Here is a 19542-nt window from a genome sequence, read left to right as displayed (position 1 = left end):
TTTAAAGACTGAGCTCATCTGATATGAATAGGTAAGGAATTCCATATCAGGATACTTTGCACAGTGAAGGAGGAGTGATAGAACTCAGTTTTATGAGAGGGAGTTTCAAGAATTAGGTTGTCTAAGGAACGCAAAACAAAACTACCGCCAGAGAGGAACATAAAATTTTGCTTTAAGTAACTAGGGGTACCACATCGAAGTACTATCAAACTAATTTATCTTAGAGAAGACGTACTTCATGACGTTTAAACCAGAAATCTAGTAGACGAACTTTAATGAGTCTTATATAACAATAAATATTCCCACCGCTAAGTTGCCTCATAATTAAAATACATAATTAACTACTGCGTCAGTTTGCGTAGAAGGCAATATTTTTCAATATGAACGATATTAAATTCTTTTTATAGTCCACAAAGTGCAATCTATTGTTATTGAACAGTCAATAGCAGTCATATTAAAGTATCCGCAATCTCCGATTAGTCGCGTCATGTTAGCATTGAACTTAGAACTAATCTCAAGATAGCTTAGATCCATCGTATCTATTAACTAATATATTTTATTGGAATATTGGATAGAAGTAATATAACTGAGATAGGTATTATCGGAACCTCTTTTAATTTCCAATATAAAGCCAGTCCTTTCGTATCGAGCTCAATCCTACGCGTCGGGGTTGTAATCAATAAAGATTATATAGGTATATATTTTCGGTTTCACACTATTGTATTATTTATATTATGATTATAAGATAATAATAACAATAATCAAGCCTCATTTATTCCTTGAAATTTTACAAAATATACACACTCAAAATTTTATACAGAAATAATTATAAATAAATTATATACATTTTTTTTCAAGGACCTCTTATATAAAATTGGTTCCATCTCTCACCTACTAAATAATAGATCTTAATGATATTAAGTAAATATCATAAATCTATTATTTATAATGGAATATAAAAATGGTGTCCATGGCAAAGGGCCTCAAATACAAACTGCCATTACCTGAAAGTTTTGCTAGGAATCTGTCAGTTTGGCAATTCCCGATAATGTCGATCCAAGTGATCGACATTATCTATTCATTAGCTATTTCATTAGCTATATCATTTAGTACCTTACATTTGCTTGTTGAATTTAATCTAAAATTTAAAATATATAAATCGTAATATGCAAAAGAATAGTGAGAGCGCTACTTCTACGTAAGTGAAAAGTGTATTACTCGTATAAAGCGATGCAAGTATAAGAAACAAACTGCATTGTTTCAATAATGTTATCAATCATAATCGTGTGATGTATCACTTTATATTAGTTCCTAAACGTCGCGATTAAGTTCATCCCCAGCTGATTGATGACTTCCTTTCTTAGGAAGTTGTAGAGCGCGTCATTGCCGCAAAAGGGATCAAATAACGCGCCATTAAGAACTTTTCCATCTCGCAATTTCCACTAACATTAACTTGATTTTGCCTAAGTGAAATTGTTACTATCAAGTTATTAAAATATAATAACTTTACTTTGTCTTCGTGATTTAATCTTGGAAGTAACATCTCGGTTGTTATTAAATGTATGTATAAAGTCAACAGACTGACACTAACCTCTAACCGACTTCAAAATACCCGAAGGAAAAGTAATATAATCTTTATTTTAATGTAAATATCTAACTTATAATTAAATAGTCATTTAACAAAATAATCTAAATGTAAAATTTGATAACCTTTAAATCTTAATCGCTTTTATCTAATTTGTCGTTAGACTATAAAAACATATGTCATCAAAACATCGTCCTTAATTTTCCAACCATAAACATTGATAAATGATGCCGTGAAGCCGTTCGTAATCAATACTTTCATTGAATAGAAGCACTCTATCGATAAATATTCATTTTATTAAGATTGAGATTTCAATTTGACATAAATTTATGAATAAAAATGCTTCGCGCTTTCTTGAGCCAACGATGAGATTTTTTCTATTTAAAACTTTAAAAAAATGTCATGAATCTGTAACGTTCACTAAGACGTTTAGTAAAAAACAACTGTGTTGTCTCCTACAATATGTTCGAATACTATTTTTTTTTATGTAACAGGAGTTTGGATCCTGTTGGATGCCGAGAGGGGGATTCTCCACCGCGAGCGCGTGTGGTACGTCCGTAAGTCCGTATGTTCTGCGCCTTCATATTTCTTTCTTCTTCTGCGACGGGTTCCGGGAATATCTTTTACCGCACGACACCCAATAAGGTTTCCTAAGAGACAGTGGTACTGCCCCGGTCGTGCCTGCCCATTTGGTTTAAGCCCGAAGGCAACAGCATGGAAATCACAGGAAGGTTGACTAATTGCGCTGGTGAAAGAACCTCCATCACATGTTATTTCACCAGTAGGCGATAGGGTCGTCATGTCCCGTAATGCCCCTTACAAGGAGGACTGTCTTGGAATGAAAGAAAAATAACGAGAGAACATTCTGAAGTTTAAAATGCTTACAAGACTGTTTTAATGTCAATTAATATCTTCTATGGGTATGAGCGCTTTGTTATTTGTCTATTTATTATATCATACTTGCCCTTACTGAATCATCAAAATATACAATCACAGGGGTAAGAATTTTTTTATTTTTAAAGTTTATTTCATGATTTTTGGAAATTTTGACGCTATACGAGTAGACGAACGGTTAAAACCCGGTTCAAGGTAAAAAAACTCACATCGAGTGAAACCGCATTCTGCAGCAATTAAGTACAATATTTATTAAAATTATAAAATATTCTTTTTTATATATGACTAGCAGACCGGCCAAGCGTTGCTGTGGCTAAGGTTTTTGTTATATTACATAGTAGTAAACTATTCAAGGGAAATTGTAGGAGAACACCAATCATAGGGACCACCATGCTTTATTAGTGGTTATGGCATTAAATTGTAGCTTATGTGAAACGTTGGTACTTTCAACACAGCGCCATCTGTTAGAATTGTGATTAACAAATAATTTGCAATAAAATAATATTGCGGGTATAAATTAAGATGTAAGCTATCCTATCTTTTAAGTTGGATCAAACTACACACGGTTTGCAAATTTGATTAATATCGGTTCGGTAGTTTAGGAGTCCATAGCGGACAAACAACGTGACACGTAATTTATATATATTAAGATAGGGGGGCAAACGAGCCTACGGGTCGCCTCAAGAGATTAGTCGCTGGAGCCCATGGACAGCGATTTTAGTGGGTGTGTTGCCGGCCTTTAATTTAACAATTGGAGGTCGTATCTCAAACTGGGAGTGGATTCGACAGTTCGCTAGTGGGCTATGTATAATGAGCCTTAAAAAACATCTGAAAAATCTCTCAGCGATGATAACTTTACTTTATTCTTACAATTTATATTATGTTGATAAAAGTATACTAATCAGTTTTCATTCAAGTACATCGTCTTCATTTACGGTTAATGAGATTAAGCCATTATGACAATTATGACGGTATAACGTGGCTCAGCTTTTTCCGGTGCGATAATACCATATATTTTTATTACGAAGCATCGCTTTTCCTTATTAATATAAGCGTTCCCATCCTATTACACAATAGGGAAATACTCTGTTGGGTTTTCAATAAATAGTTATTAAAATGTATGTTCTTATGGCGCGTCTAAACGGGCCATGTTTTGCTGCAATTGATGGCTGCACTGTTGGCAACTAATTGTCCGGCCATTAGAAAAATATTTTAATGCAGCTGATGGCCGAACAATCTATGGCTGGGCAATGTGTTGCAATATGTCTGCAATAGTATGGCCCATGATGCAGACTCCTAAACGGGCTACACAAACCGGCAACAATGGCTGACGAAATCTCACTTGTCCCAGCAGCTTATATTGTTTTAAAAAAGAAACAGAAAAAGAAGAGATTGTGGATTCGACCTTACTTAAATAGGCGTGAACTGTAGACAATTTGAGTCTAGAAATAAGTCTTGATAATAAATTATTCAAGAACTAGAATGTCAAAAGCAGTAATATTTACGTAGTAATCTAACGTCAAATACAGCTGATCGCAAAACACAGAATATAGCAACAGGCACACTTCACTTATAGCAAACGTCATGTCGCGTAGAAAAGGATACACTGTGCCATAACAAAGAGAGTGACTGAAATAACAATAGAACTGGCTGTGCAATATTGCAGTTGAATTCGATAGCCTAGCGATCGTCCGGCCACCCATCGGGGCAATATCGGCCATATGTGGCTATACAAAACATGTTTGGCTATATGGCCGGGACTTTACTGCGTCACGTTGTACTGAGTACTTTAATAAACTTCGAGATTTTCAGCGTACTCAATTACAGGTCGTATATGATCCACTAATGGCCATAGGCCTCCTATCTTAGGAGAAAGGGAATGGTCTGAAGTCCTCACGCTAGGCTAATGCGTATTGGAGACTTCACATTTATCCATAGAACATAATGTCTATTGGGCAGGGTCCCTCTTGAGTCGGGGGCCCGTGGCATTTTGCCAGCCCTACCACCCTATTGTTACGCCACTGTATATTTAGTTAGTAATTAAATTAAAATATAATAAAATACGATGCTAACTCTATCAATCAGGACAAAAGAGAAATGAGTCAAGTCTTGTTAAATACCTCTGAAATATAATTTTGTTTATTTTAAATTTTCTATAAGTTTATATAGGTTTTAGTTTTTTACAGCGCATAACCAATATTTATAGACATGAATTACGAAACTTAAGTCTTATATTTGACTTAAAGATTTATTTTATTTAGCTTCTATGAATATTATTCCTAATTAAAGCTGTTGATACAACTACGTATAATGTATATACTACAATTCTTTTAAAAAGCTTATATAAATTTGAATGTGTAATGTATATTAAAATAAGACTGTGACAATCTATCTGTAACGATATTGAAAACAAAATATTTTGAACAAACAAGTGACTAAAATACTATGTCAACATATTTTTCGTTGAGTCTGCATTTGAGAGCATGGAAGCTGTTTACCCGAATCTCTTTGATATTTTATTACACAGCTTGCTCATTCTCAGTGTTTGTAAAAGCAACGGCTTAAAACTGAAGTTATACCATTAATATTTAGAGGAGATACTAAATAATACATACAATACTGCAGTATGACGGTATATTATTGTAGTATAAGGTTTATTTATTTGTTTGTTTATCCGTTCGTTAAATTTGTTTGAGAAATCAATTGTAAAATTAATTTTAGAACATATAGTAATTAAGGATCCTGTCCTCCAGAAACCTGATCGTGTCTATTTCGATGCTAAGATTTTGACCTGCTTTTCAGGCTAAAAGTGTTCCAGCTAGACTGACATCGTAGACCATATTCTAAAACCTGGAAATGTAAACGACTTAATTTTGCAACAGTTTCATTAAAGATCTGTAAGGTAATGATGCTTTTGTGACCCTAAAGTTTTTCTTTGCTGCAAATCGAAGTCTGAACTTATCAATTATATTTCCTAACCATAAATTACAAAGCCATGGGGTGCCGGTAAACATCTTTGACAATGGCAAATGATACCAAATGCCAAACTATTGTTCAAAATCGTGATATCTAATGTTGATGTAGCCCTTTAGAGAAGTTTCGGGTTTGTTCGTAATAGACATGACTATATAATATAAAAACAAATAAAATGGTAGTAGTAACCGTTTAATTAATTTTAAAGCTAAGTAAAATACTTGCTTTTGCTCTTACTTAAAAAATACGCAGATAAAACCATGTAATTAAGAGTTTAACTTTATTAAATTTTCACTATTTTAATTAGCTAAAACCACTGCATTTCAAAACTAATTTACCGTCTAAAACTAAAATCGCACACTCATCGCATGAAATAACTGTTTTGACGTATGAATTTCAAATGTTGTTTCAAAACATCCATATTAGTGAACACGAGCCACCCTTTAGAAGTTAAATTGTGCTCAATTAACTACGTGAACTTTCTCAAACTCGTACAGTCTCAACTTGGTAGACCTATGAGAATTGAAGGGATAACGTACTTTACAGAAACAGAAGGTAACTTATTCAATATTAAATCTCATCACAGACTTACTTCAGTTTAATATTCACCTTACGCTATGGACGAAATTTAGCAAATTATAGTGTAAAAGATAAAAGAAAAATAGTCCTAAAATAAAACGCGTGTTTATAATTTTTGAATTAGTTCTTTTAACTTTTCTTTCTTTATTTTTGCGTGCGAAGGTTGGATAATTAGATAATCGTGTTGTTATTGAAAATCGATTCAAAATCCTCTCTTTATAGGTTTTTTTTAAATTTAGAAATCAGCCCTGCGATTCTGTAACTCACTTTTCGAACTCACACAGCGGTTTTCGCATCGGCGGTCGCTCTCAAATCAGTCGTGAAGCAGTCATTTTATAATTTGGCATTCTAATAAACAATAAACTACAAGCTCCCACCTTTTCGGAAAACCGCTGTGTGAGTTCGAAAAGTGAATTACAGAATCGCAGGGCAGAACATAGTTATTTTGATGTCGCGTACAAGATTGGAAGCGTTTCTGTTTCTTTTATTGTGGGCATCTAGATGGTTCGAAAAAAAATGCTGTTGCTCCAGGAATCGAAGAAAGCATCTCCGGGCATCAATTAATAATAAGTTCTAAGTAATCTGTGGTTAAATTGTCATACTACGAAAATAGCTATTCTTTCTATAACTACTTGTTAAGAGGTAAATTTTAAAGGACCGAAATTTCAACTCCTATCCAGTGGGTTTTGTGTGGGGTTTGGACTGGATTCAAGTTTTGCCAAATAGATTTAATTAAATACGGCATATTTGAATAGGATGTCGGTTATTTTTCTTTAATACTGTGCAATTTATTTGAAGTACACATGTTATATTTTCTCTAAAATAAGCGTCTACGTATTTCCGCAATGCCCCTACGGAGTAGCACTTTAATTTACTCAAGTCAATATAACCGTTAAGTCTACGACGTTATTTCTATGAACTAATAAAGGAAAACTCGTTTCATTACTATTAAATGTAAGCTACAAAGATATTTTATTTCAGATTGCAACACGATATGAAGACATTGTTTCCTACAATTAATAACGACAAGATGTCGGCACAAAGACCGGCGATCGTTTGTTGGGGGCGTTGAAAGGAAGGCCAATTAGCGCAATGGAAATAGTAAAATTGCAAAATGTATTCAACGCATTTGCATAGGACGTAACGGAAACCGGATATCCGGGCTCGTACTCGCACCTAGTAAAAGTTTCCGGTACTTAAAGTTGATTTAATAAAACTCATTTTTATCTTTAATGCACGGTGAAGCTTTTTTAAAACTCTTTAAAATGTGTCTTGTATCTACTTAATATGCTTGCCTATTCTGAATGTCACCGATTATTTTTGTCAACATTGCAATAAAATCTATTCGTATTCAAATCATCACAACGTTGTAAGGTCATCAGTTGGATTTCCTATTGGAATCAATGGCGCCGCTTTGACTTCCACCATTTCATTTCATACATATTCAAAATCTATTAATTATAGTTGCTTAAGCTTGCGTTGCTTAAATTACGTTATCTATTCCGTAATTTCACAAGTCTAGTCAAATAATCTTCTCTCGCAGTACATTTTATTTAATAATTTTTTTATTTATTTAAATAAAATTTGCCTTAAGTAACTTTTTCATATGCTATATATTTATAGAAATGACGTTAAATTACCCAGGCAACTACTTTTAAGGTTATTTATGATCAACTAAAGAAACATTTTCCTCTTTATGGAGAAGTCTCTAAGAAAGTATTTAGGGCTTAATTTTCTCTTATAAAAAGTAGTTTATTGTAAATTCAATTAACGTAGGGCCATTTGGAGGCTGTCTAATTAACCTACCTATTCCAAGATTTATTACCAACCCTCGGCTGCCTTGAAGTAATTTCAGTACCTTTATTGACTGCGGAGACTAACAAATCACCTCACAAATTAAAGTATTTTCTGGAAAATGCCTAGAAAGTGATTCTAAATAACGTTGTGAGACTATTTTACAAATTTGGTTTAAAGAAGTTAAAACATAAAAAAGAAAATTAATTAGATCAATATAAAATAAAATAGATCAAATTAATTATAATTAATAAAATAGATCAAAGATATAATTATATTTCTTAGATTAGATTCTTTAGATATTGATTATCTACTATGTGTTAACTGATGTTTCATTTAATTTTTGAAGTGAAACTTCTTTATCGGGGTTGGAATGAAACTTCTTTATCGACGTATGGGAGAAATTTTGTAGCAAATCGTCACGTTTTTCAATGATAGTAATAATTCTATTACAATTAATGAAATTCTATAATAATCTTCGTAGTAATAAGGTAAAATGAAATATTTGTATTCATGTCTATGATAATAAAAGCCTTTTGTTAAACTTTATCTAATTTAACTTTATTTAACCAATTTCTGTAAAGTTGCATATAGTATATCATTTTTCGAAAAATAAGATCATAAAGAAGTTTCACTTCTTACGTGTGTACACCTAGTACACGCACAATTTTTTTTTGTTAGTCTGTGGATGTGAGTCATGTAATACCAGGATGTATATCCTAAATCCACATAGTACCTAGTCGATCTAACGGATTTTTTTTGGTTATGTTACCGTTCATCTAATGATTTTTTTAATAGGCCGGCAACGCTCTCGCGAGCCCTCTGACATTGTGAGCGTCAATTGGTGGTGGTATCACTTAATGAGGTGATCTCCTGTCCGTTTACCCCTGTTCTATATAAAAAAAGATTTTTATATTCTTTCTTTCGTGATCATCATGAGTGAAGGTTATTCTTGTCTTAAAATGCCTGTACTCATAAGTCGACGCGCTACTTTAGTGCTCTGTCCTTATTTTCAGGCCACGATTTATGTGGTGTGGTGTATGCAAGAGGGAAGAGATGATAGTACCTACAGTAGCAAGTGAAGAACTGTGGCATCTGCCCAACAAACAAATCAAATCATATAAATAAACAAGTAAATCTGATTATTTTAGTCTAAGAATATTGATTTAAGAGAATGGAACAGAAGTTATTACTATTGTTAAAGCTCCCTATTTAACTTATACATTTAGATCAAAGTTCAAAACATTCATATGTTTGTATTGTTCTTAAGATAGGAATATAATTATAATTTCCTTAATATCAAAGTGAAATTTACGTGAGGCCCACGTTTAAGTGTCAGGAACATATAATAACAATATTCCAAAACACGAATGGGGTTTAGCAAAGGGCTGGAAAGATAAGGGCCTTAACGAATATGAAATGTGGCGAAAAATTTTAATTGGATTTTGTTGAAGCGTATAATAGAAATTCTTTTAACTAAGCGAAACCTTAAACACAATTATATTGTGGTTTATAAAATCTAATTATGACAAAGAAACCGACTAATTAACGAAGTTGTTATCCTCATTTTGTTTATTTAAATAAAAAAGTTACAAAGGAAGACCCTGTTTTTATTTTAAATCGTTTTATCTTACTTCGATTTTACCTTAGAAAATTATTTTATGACTTTTAATAAATTATATTAAGTATATATTAGAATTCTATAAGCCATTTGTATCGATACACTGAGTGTTAATATTCCAAAGTAACTAGGAGATAAGCTAAAATTCCGAGCTAAATTTAATTCTATTTCATTACAGCAATTCAGAATTGTTCCTATTGTGCTTCTCGCCGGTTGCTCGACTGAGGATTGACATCAAATGTTCAATTACTTGAGCTGGATAATCTGAGGGTTTCAAGTATTTCGAGCTTACTTTTAAGCACTATAAAACTGAAAATCTGATTTATGCTTACCTAGTTAAAAGCTAAAACTGAAAATCTGATTTATACTTACCAATGAAAGACGAGTTCATATTTCGTCGTTAGTCAGCTATTCATGCGTAATGATGTCAAGTATATTATTTTAATTACCAACACAGACAAATCTGAATGTAGTACTTCGGGTATAAGGTAAAATGACAACTTACAAATCATTATTTTACGATGGTCAAAATTTGATGTCTTAATCGATTTACGACTCAGGTTTATAGGACAAGGACAAGAACCTACTAGTGTCATCCACTATAGACGGATTTTAGGAAATTCCGCCTCCCAATTTGAATAATGGAAAAATCTGAATACGTAAATTTAAAATGTTTTAGCGGTTTCTACATATATATATATATATATATATATAAACTTTAGAGGTGTCAAGGGACACCCGGATGGAACGAAATTCCTTTCGATTAATTTATATGTTATTTGGTATCATAACTGTATGATAGATTTTCTCGACACCAATCTTACGACGAAAAAAAAAAGCCAACATCACGAGGTGTTCCCAGGCGGTCACCCATCCAAGTACTGACCTCGCCCGACGTTGCTTAACTTCGGTGATCGGACGAGAACCGGTGTATTACAATAGCAAATAGCAAAAAAGTGTCGTGACAACTTTTCGTAAGAATTTTTTCCGTCTAGCCCCCTTTCACAACGCGCGATAAGGAACTTCGTTCCAACAACATGTTATCATTAATAAAACGACAGTCAATATGAACGGTGATTAATGAATGCACGTATTTAGACTGTTAATAAAATGTCCTATGATACTTACACTGCACTAAAAATTTATTTTCATATTTCAAACATTTACATTGTTAACCAGGAAATTCCAGTACTCGAACGTAAAGCTGCTAGAGACGTTAAAAATAAATAATAAGAAGTGGGACGAAAAGAGAAAAACAGCTAAGACCACAACGGCTCGGTTACAAAAACAATTGCGCAAGAAGCAGAGGCATGGTTTTGCAAGTTGAATCGTTTTGTTTTGTTCCACTTGCAACTCTTACTTTGATTTACCTAAGACTAGTGACTACATCTTCTTTTCGCGTTTTATTTTAAAGTTTTAAAATAACCTTGTGATTTAATTATTATTTTATTGATTAGATATTACTTATCATTATGGTTCGAATGTTTGTTAGTCGAAATGAAATTGAGTTTCGATTTACACATTTTGGATAGACTTACGCTACGCAGCAATTTCCATTACAATAATTCGAGAACTCGAAGACTGTAAACGAAAATTATAATTTATTGATATAGTAAAAAATATATTTTCAAACAACAAATTTGCGGGAACTATCCGTAAAAGATTGACATAGAATCTGCTAAATTAGGAACATATATTTTTGTGCCTTGTAACACGAAAATACTGTTGAGCCTGTATATTGAATGATCGACTAAGAAACGAAAGAAAGTAGGTATAGTAATATAATTAAGGTGGTGAGCACACAAGGTAGCTTTTGTCAAACTACTTGGCACATGTTCTGAATATTTGAAGAGAAGAAGTGGAATACTGTGAAAGTATAAATTTTGACTCACGATTGCAGGGGTCCACCGGGGTATGCTAATAAGTATATACTCGTACAACAATGCTTTGATTACCAAACTCTAACGAAAGCAATACACTATCTGTCTTTTACCTTTGTAGTTGTTAAAAAGAATTGTATGATTAAATTTTGGTTGCTATTTTTTTTACATCTCAATACACATATTAACTACGTGTTCTGTATTAAGTTAGAGCAGTAGAAATGTCGAAAGTAAATGAAGCGGTTTAATAATAAAATTATAGGAGCTTTGATGTTTATTGGTACTTCAAGCTCACTTTTCGTTTATCTTATGGAAATAAGATCACGAGGCAAACGTTAGCACGACCCTTATTTTTGAGGAAATGGGACGTAGTAATTTCGGTTATTATAGAAGTTTTGCTTATTACATAATAATATTAAAACTTATTGATATAAAAGCTCGTGAAAGCAAGCAGTTTATTCTATTTTATAGTCGATTTAGGACTACGTTTGTTCTAACTGACTTCAGAACATTAAATGTCTATAATTAGATTCGTAAGTCTTTTTTATATTACTCTATATATTTACGCGTAATTCCTTTATCTAATTTATAGGTATTTTTAACAAATTACGTATGTTTGGGAGTTGGTGATGTTTGAACCACCCTGTACAGCATGGAACGCACTTCCGCCTGTACTAGCTCACTCAAATAGCGATAGCGACGTGTTTGTACTCAATTTTGATGTACTTCACTTTTGAAGAAGGAATTTGAGGCGCTCATTTCGCAAGCTTGGGACTGTGCTGGCCAAAAACTCAATATTGAAATTGAGATCGTGATCACTGGCGGTATTGGCGGATACAGAGTATCAACCCAAATTTCGCAACTCCGATCATAATAAACATCCGACACAAAAGATAAAGAGGGCACATTCGCGCTCATCGATTAATCTCCAATTATATCTAATAATATATCTCCTATAAATGGCTCTCGTCAATACAGGTATTCCGTCTGTCTCAAGAATTCCCATATTCAGAATGACTCATTGACAATTATTATGAATACAAGTAACAAATCAGTTCAACTAACTATAAACATTAACAAATTTATTAAATTATAACCAAGATATTCCATTTTCTTATCCATAAATTCCATATCTTGTTTTATATGTTCTTAGAACTTGAAGCCTTAGATAATGTTAGAAACTTTTAAGTTACATTCGAGAAGACTTTAGAATGTAAACTTAATCACTCGTATACTGTTATCTTATGTTGCTGATGAAAGTTTCATAGCAGAATATCGGGCTATATAAACTCACTATATATACGATAATAATAATTTAAAATTGATAAATAGACAATTTAAACAAATTTGAAAAGATGGGTCCCTGTGGCAGTGTACCTTTAACGCTGGCAGCATTTCCTCGCACCAGCTCTGGGTTCACCGGTACTATCTACCAGACGCCTACTTAAATTGTTATACTATGTTGGTTAATAATATTGTAAATACAGTATAATTGTGAGTAGGAAATTAATTCTCTAACGATTATACTACACTTAATTACATTAGTTGTCATAATGTAATGTAATACGTAATTCAAAATTTATGAATGACAAATTTGTAGGCCATTGTACCATCTAGGTTCTATCATATTCTTGCAAATAAAGAACTATGTGCAATTTACGTATATTTCATTTAAGCAATCCAAGTTAAATTTATAGTTATAGATTTCAGATAGCGATAACAAAAGTGATTATTAATTATTTGTTTGGTATTTCAATATACACGATGATCAGTCGCACCGTATCGCTTCTATCGCCCATATACGTTTTAATAAAAGCGATGTTTTTGGTAGTCAAACCAAGTAATTGTATTGGTCAAAACCAGACGGAATTGCTACGATATGCTGGCTGTTGTCCCAATTGAAGAAATTAAAGTACCGCAAATGTTTATGTATAATAGAAGCCAATTCTAGTATTCGAAACTATAGTAGATCTATACTACGACGGCTAACAAGGTAAACAGCTCAATATAGACGACTAGAGGTTCTTGGTTGAACAGGCCAAGGCCCAATGGGCTCTGATAATGAGTGGTGACCTGATGTGCTAAGAATGAATGATGTGCAAAAGTGTAATAGACAAAATGTCTATGGCATTCAAACTATGAAAAATCTTCGATATTCAAAAAAAAGTTATGTCTAGGTATATATTTTTTTATAACATAAATTATATGTTTATTTTATAGATATCATCGGGAAATTAAAAGAATCAACATATTCGTGTCACGCTTTTCGCTTGAACTGCTTCCTAAATCGTATGGAGCATCGTTTGTTCTTTGAATCCCGACCGTAGGAGACAATGGCTGTTGGACTCTGCAACAGACTTTATACCCTTGAGAGCATCCAAATGCTGCAGCATCAAAGTTCATGGAAGGACAGTGTCGTACATGTACACAAACGCCGCCGCGGGCCCAACAAGTAGCTTGTCCTGTACCTGCAGTAGTATAGAAACTTATAAAAACGGCTACTGGACGGTCCACAACCGAATCATTCATCCGTTAGTTGGTGATTGGGATATTTTTCATGTATTTAATATTATTAAAATATCCGTAAAACGCGCGAGGGTGCGACCTTGCGCGTTTAAAATTCCTATTTTAAGTATTTTTTTCGTAACAACATTAAACTACATCTTTTAATACGCAATATGGTTTATACTTAGCAAGCACGGTAAAGTCAGTTTTGCCACTTGTAGACACACATACATATGTGCGTTAAACTCAGTGGTTTATTTACCGTTAATTATATAGAATTATAATTAATTTATGATAAAAAAATAACTATGATTTATAGCCCGAAAAATCTTAAAGAATTAGTAGAACTACTAACCAAGTTGCGGCTTTCCATTCATACCGGGCGCAAAAACATCTGTATACTTCGTTAAAAGCAGATCTTTATTGGTATCAAACTTTACTTGGCTTGTTATTTTGATTAAAATCAAGAAAATAATATTCAAATACAATAACATTACTAACGTCAAGTTCTATGAAACCCAAGAATGTAATAAAAGTTGATTGGAAAATTTAAATTTGTTATTTGCTAGAGAGTTTAATTTAGTCCCATTACGCCGAATGGGACACATTCACATTTTCTTGGTAGCTTTTCAGTTTTTAGAGTAAAGGGCCATGTTAGCTTCCAACCTTTTTTTATAGTTAAGTATAACCCAATGGTTTTTGTATATTTTTAGTTCATTACTTACACATTCGGTACCTTATCAAATGATGGTACGACAGGGGCACGCAAGAAGTATAACATAACATACTACGTACTATAAAATAGTTAAACATTTCTGTTACTTTAATCAGTTTTAAAATCAGTCAAAGGGTATGAAGGACAAAGCAATTAAACATTATTTAAGGCTTTTATTATAATGAACCCTTTATTCAAAATAAATTGCAGTAAGGACGTGTAGTGGGTCATGAATCCGAGACGGATATTTTTCGTCAAGTTTTGTACCCATGACGGGTTACACAAATTAAAAATAACTCAGGGTAGGTTTTCATTTATATGTTTAATTTTATATCAAATGTTGACCTAGACAAACAAATATAAATTATTAAACGCTTGAATTGATTGAACAATTTCATAATTGAATACAGTACTTTGGCATGTTTAAATCATTATATACGACTAGTTAATGCTAGCAATTTTATTTGCGTCAGTTGAGACTAAAAATAATTTTATAGCTTTCCATATTTTTTTAGGTGTTTCCAGTGGTAAACCTCATTGTCTTTGCCATCGTATTATCAGCTTTTGATTTTTATTATATATAAAATCTCAATATTAGATTAAACAGTTTTGTTAATTAATTTAGTACTACTACATGAGATTTAATAAATTTTTTGAAGGCCAAAATTTTGCTGTTTTTTTAAAGTACAAATGTATAATTTATAACCAAGTATAACTAAAATCCTAGCAATGTTCAGCCACGTAAAAAACTATACATAACGGTTATATTTTATGCGACAGCGCTATAGAAGGCTTATCGGAATTTATGCATTTTCAATATAAAATCGAACAATAAAGCCATAATAAGAAAAAGGCACACGGGTAACGGCAATGCAGTGAAAAATGTATTTGCTTTTTGTATTCTTTGTTTTCTGCATGAGAGTGGATGGGATTCCAAAGGATTCGAGCGGCAGTGAAGACGTCACAGGCCTCGTGACGTCACTGAGGAATGATGCAAACTTAGACCTGTCTGAGGATGAGGAATATGAGGATCTACGTGCCGAGTTCCTGGCTTACCACTCCGCTCTATCATCGCTTGCTTCGTCACGACGTAAGCTTTCCGTACATATTTCATGTTTTGTTGAATGCAGGTTGAATTTTAGTACACTTAGATTAATGCATCTCATAAACTACGTTAGAGCATATAAAATATATGTTTTACTACGGTAAAATTTTAATTTTTATTAATTAAAACTTCACAGGCCGGCAACACAGCCACTAAACATGGGTGTCTATGGGCTGCGATGACTGCCCTTTTTGGGCGTCTTGCAGGCTCGTTTGCCCCCATATTATATAAAAAAAAGGAATTAGCTGTTCATAATATATTTGATTTTTGTATACCAATCCAAACATACTAAAATCATTACGTGTCTGTTTTACAGCTTGATACGATTTTTAGCTATAATGTACATAATGTTCGATAGACAATCTATGTAAAAGTTGGTAGGATAGAGAGAGATAACTAAAACAAAATTTAATAAGCTAAATTATTTTAAACCCATTAGGATCCCTGATCAGCACACCGTGTTGGTCACAAGGAGGAATTTGTATCAATTACAAGCTCTGTCCCCGGCATCTACATCTTACAGAAATACCAGGCTGTAAGAACAGGCTAAATGTTTGCTGTTTTGTATGGAACCAATATGAAGTTCGAGATATGAGAGATAAGGGGATCCATAACATAGCGTTCCCCTGGAGCCCTAAACATGATTATGGAGGTGAAGGAATCATTACTGTAACCAAGAAGAAACTTAAAATGAAGAGAAAACCCACCACTGAAACAGCAATTGTTTTTACTTTATAAAAAAACAAAATTTCATTTCATTTGCAAATAGATAAATATCTAATATAAAATATAAGCAAAAAACTATATTGATGACGTAATTATTCAATATGAATCAAATAATTATAGTGAAACGTCATCTTGGTGAGTTACTGAGTTGGTGGAAATGGAAATCAATCGCTCTATTTGTCAATGGCCGCCATTTTTTGTTCCTTTTTATTTGATACGTGACCTAGCTAAACCTCTGATCTGCTATCGTGTTTGAAATTTTAGTATTTGAAAATTTTAAAACTTTTTCATATTTTGAATTTCATTTATGTTTCTAGTGTGTCACTTCTGGTGGTTTAAAAGAGAAATATGTCCATTGGTTAAAATATGTTACTAATAAATAATAATAATAATTGAAACTGTATTGGGGTTCAAAATTTAATCTTATTTTTACAGTATCTAACTTAATACGAATTCAGTAGATGATAACAAAAACATGGGAGACTGCAATAATTTACAATATCGTAAATAGTTTGCATAATTTACTTATAATCAATTTAGTTTGTAATTATTTTCAAATTTGTTAGATAACCTTTGATATTCATATTTTATTAAATTATTCTATGTTCCGAGTGACCTTTCAGCGACCTTTGGCCTATCCACCTAATTACTGGCTTGTTTAGAGAAAATTTAAATATTATATTATTGAATACATTTATTTACATTAAAATATAATTAGGAGGATGAGGTTCATCAGTAAGATTAAAAATATTATTGCAGATCTGCCCTGCGATTCTGTAACTCACTTTTCTGTCTTTTCTTTTACTACAAGCTCTCACCTTTTCAGAATGCCAAATCATAAAATAACTGCTTCACGACTGATTTGAGAGCGACCGCCGATGCGAAAACCGCTGTGTAAGTTCGAAAAGTGAGTTACAGAATCGCAGGGCTGCTGTCTTGAGTTAATTGTCCGGTATTATTTAGTTGACCCTGCGTTTGAATATCAGTGAAACAATAGTTATAGGAAGGTTTAACTTGATTTAAAGTTTTGTGTTGTGAGTATTCTTACTTATTTGTGCGCAATTATAATGTCTAGAATTAACGAATAAGTTTCCCGCATATAACTTTGACTAGTTTAGTCACGCGGTGACAATATTAGAAATAGGAGAGATTGTTTGTTTACATCGAAATGGCTCCGAAACTACTGGACCGATTTAAATAATCATTTCGCCATTAGAATGTATTATTCTACCAGATGAAAAGAAGCAATAGAAGATTTTCAAAAAAGTTGGGATGCGTATAAATACTTCAATAACTTCAAGGTGTAGGAAGAATACTTTCAGAATACATCAAGGTATATCCCTATAACGCCTACGCTGCGGAAACTATTGACAATACAGCAAAGTGTTCTTCAGTTTTATCGATGATATCAATATCTACAAAACAATCCATATTGATGTCTAACTATTACATATTTAAACAAATAAATATCTAGTCGTGCCGGAAAGCCGGGACTGACAGGTATATTATAAAAAAAAAAATTGTCAGAACACTATCTGGCCGTACATGACGGAAAACGGAACATTATTGATTACTGTTACGTTATTTAATAATTATTTTGATACAAGATGTGTCCAAACTATCTTTTGTCACTTTCTAATACTATTAATTATTTGATTTAAATACTAAATAGAATCGAATTTATACCATATTGAATACAATATTTCACCTTGAAATTAGGTAATTTTGCATATCAAAATAGCATGCCATAGGAAGGTTAATAAAATGTTTTCGTGAGACTCTGACGTTACAATATTAACATTGTAGTCTAGTCGACAAGTTGAAAATGGAACAAAATAGAGATACTACTCCTAAAATTATGTGCGATAGCTCATTGGATCCGGAATGACGTTTAGAAAAATGTGCTAAAAGCGTGTATTAGCACATAAAAAATTGCAAAAGTTATAGACCATTAAAGATGAAAAAATAATGGCATTTAGTTTTTTGCCAATATTTAATAAACTATTAATATTTAAGAAATTTCAAATAAAGATTCTGAAAGAAGAGGAAATTTCTAATAAAAAACTCCTGACTCCCGGAACTCTATCTCTATTATTTATAATGTTAATCTAACGCTAAAAATAGGTCTGCGGGTGACATTTTTAGGATTCGCGCGTGGCGTCAAAAGCGACTACGGCACATTAATTAATTTATTTAAGGTATTGAATATTTTTTTTTAAATTTGAAAAAATTATGGTGTGTTCTGAACACTATAATTAATTTATTCCCGTTGAAAATTTTACTTAAAGTTAATTTTTCAACAAGTTAAATAATTGTTAACTAACGAAATTTTCTCGAACGACCGTCTTAATTGTAAGTGAAAAAAAATGTTTAAATAATGGTCGTAAAAATATTTCGCTTCGTAGAGCCTTTCTTACATACATACTTAACAAGATCGTGCCATAAAAGTTAAAAAAATATTTATACTTTGTTTATAACAATTTTTTTACTTAAACAAAAACTTAAAAATCCATGTAATGATGTTAAAAAAATTTTTTTTTTCTCAATCGTCATATAATCGTTTTTATATTAATACAAGATATTTATTAATTTGCAAAAAAAAAAATTCCCGCCATTTGTTGATAAATTTTTTTTAAACAAATTGATTAAATCAATATTTTTTTTAAAAAATTTAACACAACTTTATTACATTAAAAATTTTATGATTTTTAAAAAAAAAATTTTTCCTTAATAACAATTTTTAATTGTTTATAATCGTTTTTTTTAATTTTCTATTGTTTAAATAATTAGTTAAGAAATTTTTTTTTCCTAAAAATCATAATTGACAGTCTTCTATAAAGTAACAGAAAATTTTTTTTTTTTTATCAACAATTCTATTGTTTATTAACTTACCAATTTGTTATAAACAAATATTCAACTTTTGTTTATTTTTTTTCTAAAACTTCTAAAATTAACAAAAACAACCATATATAACAAAGTATAGAAAAAAATTTTTTGTAAATTTTTTGATTATCATGAATATTACTTTTATTTAAAATTAATATTTTTTTTTTCTATACTTTGTTATATATGGTTGTTTTTGTTAATTTTAGAAGTTTTAGAAAAAAAATAAACAAAAGTTGAATATTTGTTTATAACAAATTGGTAAGTTAATAAACAATAGAA

General features: G+C 31.9%; 3 protein-coding genes across 5 annotated transcripts in view; 1 reads left to right on the top strand and 2 right to left on the bottom strand.

Moving 5' to 3' along the window:
* LOC125056083 (gamma-aminobutyric acid type B receptor subunit 1) overlaps window positions 1–19542 on the bottom strand; it is a 111105-nt gene that overhangs the window by 52191 nt on the left and 39372 nt on the right. The gene's annotated exons all lie outside the window — the stretch shown is intronic.
* On the bottom strand, window positions 13496–14343 carry LOC125056085. The gene is made up of 2 exons (XM_047659021.1): window positions 14187–14343; window positions 13496–13794 (listed from the first exon to the last, which is right to left on the bottom strand). The coding sequence occupies exons 1-2, from the start codon at window positions 14323–14325 to the stop codon at window positions 13550–13552; spliced, it is 384 nt and encodes a 127-aa protein (XP_047514977.1). The 5' UTR covers window positions 14326–14343; the 3' UTR covers window positions 13496–13549.
* LOC125056084 lies at window positions 15305–16466 on the top strand. The gene is made up of 2 exons (XM_047659019.1): window positions 15305–15636; window positions 16091–16466. The coding sequence occupies exons 1-2, from the start codon at window positions 15429–15431 to the stop codon at window positions 16387–16389; spliced, it is 507 nt and encodes a 168-aa protein (XP_047514975.1). The 5' UTR covers window positions 15305–15428; the 3' UTR covers window positions 16390–16466.

This window comes from Pieris napi, chromosome 14 (genome assembly GCF_905475465.1).
Source record: "Pieris napi chromosome 14, ilPieNapi1.2, whole genome shotgun sequence".
In the NCBI taxonomy this organism is placed as follows: domain Eukaryota; kingdom Metazoa; phylum Arthropoda; class Insecta; order Lepidoptera; family Pieridae; genus Pieris; species Pieris napi.
Note: the sequence above shows the minus strand (reverse complement) of the source record. Positions and strands in the feature narration are given on the sequence as shown.

Excerpts from the sequence above, each read along its gene's own strand:
- LOC125056085 (XM_047659021.1), bottom strand. The coding sequence starts at position 14,325 with ATGTTATTGTATTTGAATATTATTTTCTTGATTTTAATCAAAATAACA. Across the intron at positions 13,795-14,186 it reads GAATGGAAAGCCGCAACTTG|GTACAGGACAAGCTACTTGT; the intron begins GTTAGTAGTTCT and ends ATACTACTGCAG.
- LOC125056084 (XM_047659019.1), top strand. The coding sequence starts at position 15,429 with ATGTATTTGCTTTTTGTATTCTTTGTTTTCTGCATGAGAGTGGATGGG. Across the intron at positions 15,637-16,090 it reads ATCGCTTGCTTCGTCACGAC|GATCCCTGATCAGCACACCG; the intron begins GTAAGCTTTCCG and ends TAAACCCATTAG.